A 2,253-nucleotide genomic window follows, 5' to 3' on the forward strand; every position below is an offset into this window, starting at 1 on the left:
TCAGCTTCAAACAAGCGCGCAGGCCGATAATCGTTTCGAGATCAGTATATCAACAACCGGAGAAAATCAACAGGGCATTTAGCTTGACAGTGCTTTATGCTGAGCACAGTGCGCCCGCCCTGTCGGCGCCGCTTCTAACACTAACAGAAATAAGCAGAAGGCAGCTTAGCTCCGCCCATGGTACCGCCCACCGCCCACCGCAGTTGCAAGGGGGGCGTATTTCATCAAGGTAGATAAAATGTTTGGAGAACGTATGCTACGAATCTAAACGAAATGATAGAAACACTACTCAAAGAACACGAAGTCGAGCAAAGCTATTGAGAAGAAGTGAAGTATTATTTATCTGTTTGTATTTCCCCCCGACTGTACGGTAGAAGAACCAAACAAGTACTCGATGCCATGGTGATAAATGTGGTCGTGTCCACAGAGTATACACACACACATCTGAGGTGGCCGCAAAGGTAAGCACTTGATCTCGACCTACCTGTCTCGTTGAGTTGAGCTAACTATAACGCAGACTGTCGTCGTCGGCGGCGAATCGGCCCTCGCTCGTCCCCTCGCGAACTGTCTTCCCTGTGTGTATGTTGTGTGTCTCTGTGTGTGTGTGTGCTCGAAGGAAATGCGCGGAGCCCCCCATCGCCACCGCCACGAGACAGCGACGAAGCGAACGAACGAGCGAGCGAGAGAGAGGGAGGAGGAAAAGAGGGGGAGATCAGTCTTGTCGAGTTGTTCAGTAACAAAAACAGGACCACTTTACGAGTGTTTACACTTGAGGAATAGAGGGCCGTGGAAAAGCTCGTGTGTGAAACGCTGAACGCGTGTGTGTGCCTGCTCAGTCTCTCAGCGTCATGCGCGTGTTTTACACGACCGGTTATGAATGAGCACCGACAGATCAGATAGTTGTTGTTGTGTGTAGATCGTCTTCATGTATTCTCCCTGGCACTGTGGAATATAGCAACATCTCCGCTGTGGCAGAGGGTCAGTGACAGAACCCAGGGACAGGCAGGGGGAGAAGGATCACGTCCCTGGGTCATCCTCCCACACACACCATGGCACCTTACTACAGGAGTAATTTCATGGGGATATCGCCGTTTTTGCTCCTGTTTCTGCTGGGTTACTGCCTCGCAGTTATAGAAGGTAAGTTGTAGTTCACTTAGGCTACTATTTTAGTGAAAAGACTAAAACAATACCACCCCCCTCCCCCATAAACTTAGGGAAAACGTATAAACAAAAAACCACCCCCCAAAAAACAACAACAACAACAACCCCATAACGAAAGAAAAAAAAACCCAACCCAAAGTCTTGGCCCAAGTTGAACCTAAATTGGAAAACTCGAAGCTAGATTTATATCTCTAGACTAGATCTAATATCTAGACTAGATTTCTAGATAATCTAGATCTAGATCTAGATCTAGATCTAGACCGAGATCTACACTTAACATGTCAGAAAATCGAGAATATTTCTGCCTTTTTTGCTGCAAGTAGATTTTTAAATACAATTTATTGTCTATTAGTTACACCCCCCTCTTAAAGATTATTAAAAAAAAATCGGCACAAGAACAACATATTATAAACCCCCCTTGTTCATATTCGAACATCTTGACCAAATACACTTATCTAGTTTGGAATTTGAACCAGGACTTTTATAATCGCCTAGGCCTAATGTATAGATACATATTCTATAGGCCAAGCTTAGCATAGGCCTTGAGACTAGAGGCAAGTTTTAACGATAAGTACAAACACCCCATGTGTCTCTTCAGCACTTTCTGTATAATCACAAAGTAAAGTAACGCCAAAACCTTTCACGTCTCTTCTGTTTACAAAAATAATGTAATCAACGTTGTTCTAAAAATATGATTAAAACCTGCTAACAATTTTTGTATTGTTATAATGAAACCGAAAAGAAAAAACAGAGGGAATTGTCAGAAGTTCTAGAATCTATCTAGATTTCTAGATCTAGAAGTTAGTTCACCAAAAGCTGAACACTTTTACTTTTTCTACGCACGCCACCTTCGTCGTTGTACATTGTGTAATTTGACAAACCGCGTACACACAGCGGATGCCTTATGTTCTAGGCACACAAGAAGTAAGTCGCCCTTCACATATCGAAGGAGAGACAACACTCTGTTAACATGTTATGCACACACTTTCAAAGACCCGATGTCCTCTCACTCTGTCTCTCTTTCTTTCTCTCTCTATCTCGCTTTCTCTCCCTTTCTTTTCTCCCCTCTCTCTCTCTCTCTCTCTCTCTCTC

General features: G+C 43.9%; 1 protein-coding gene across 1 annotated transcript in view; it reads left to right on the forward strand.

Moving 5' to 3' along the window:
* The first annotated feature begins 244 nt into the window (after nucleotides 1-244).
* LOC101862761 overlaps nucleotides 245-2,253 on the forward strand; it is a 67,382-nt gene continuing 65,373 nt past the window's right edge. Inside the window, exon 1 of the mRNA XM_005111288.3 lies at nucleotides 245-1,137. Coding sequence (XP_005111345.1) covers nucleotides 1,050-1,137 — 88 coding nt within the window. The 5' untranslated portion in view covers nucleotides 245-1,049. The remainder of the gene's footprint in view (nucleotides 1,138-2,253) is intronic.

The sequence above is a fragment of the Aplysia californica genome, unplaced genomic scaffold (assembly GCF_000002075.1).
Source record: "Aplysia californica isolate F4 #8 unplaced genomic scaffold, AplCal3.0 scaffold01037, whole genome shotgun sequence".
In the NCBI taxonomy this organism is placed as follows: Eukaryota; Metazoa; Mollusca; class Gastropoda; order Aplysiida; family Aplysiidae; genus Aplysia; species Aplysia californica.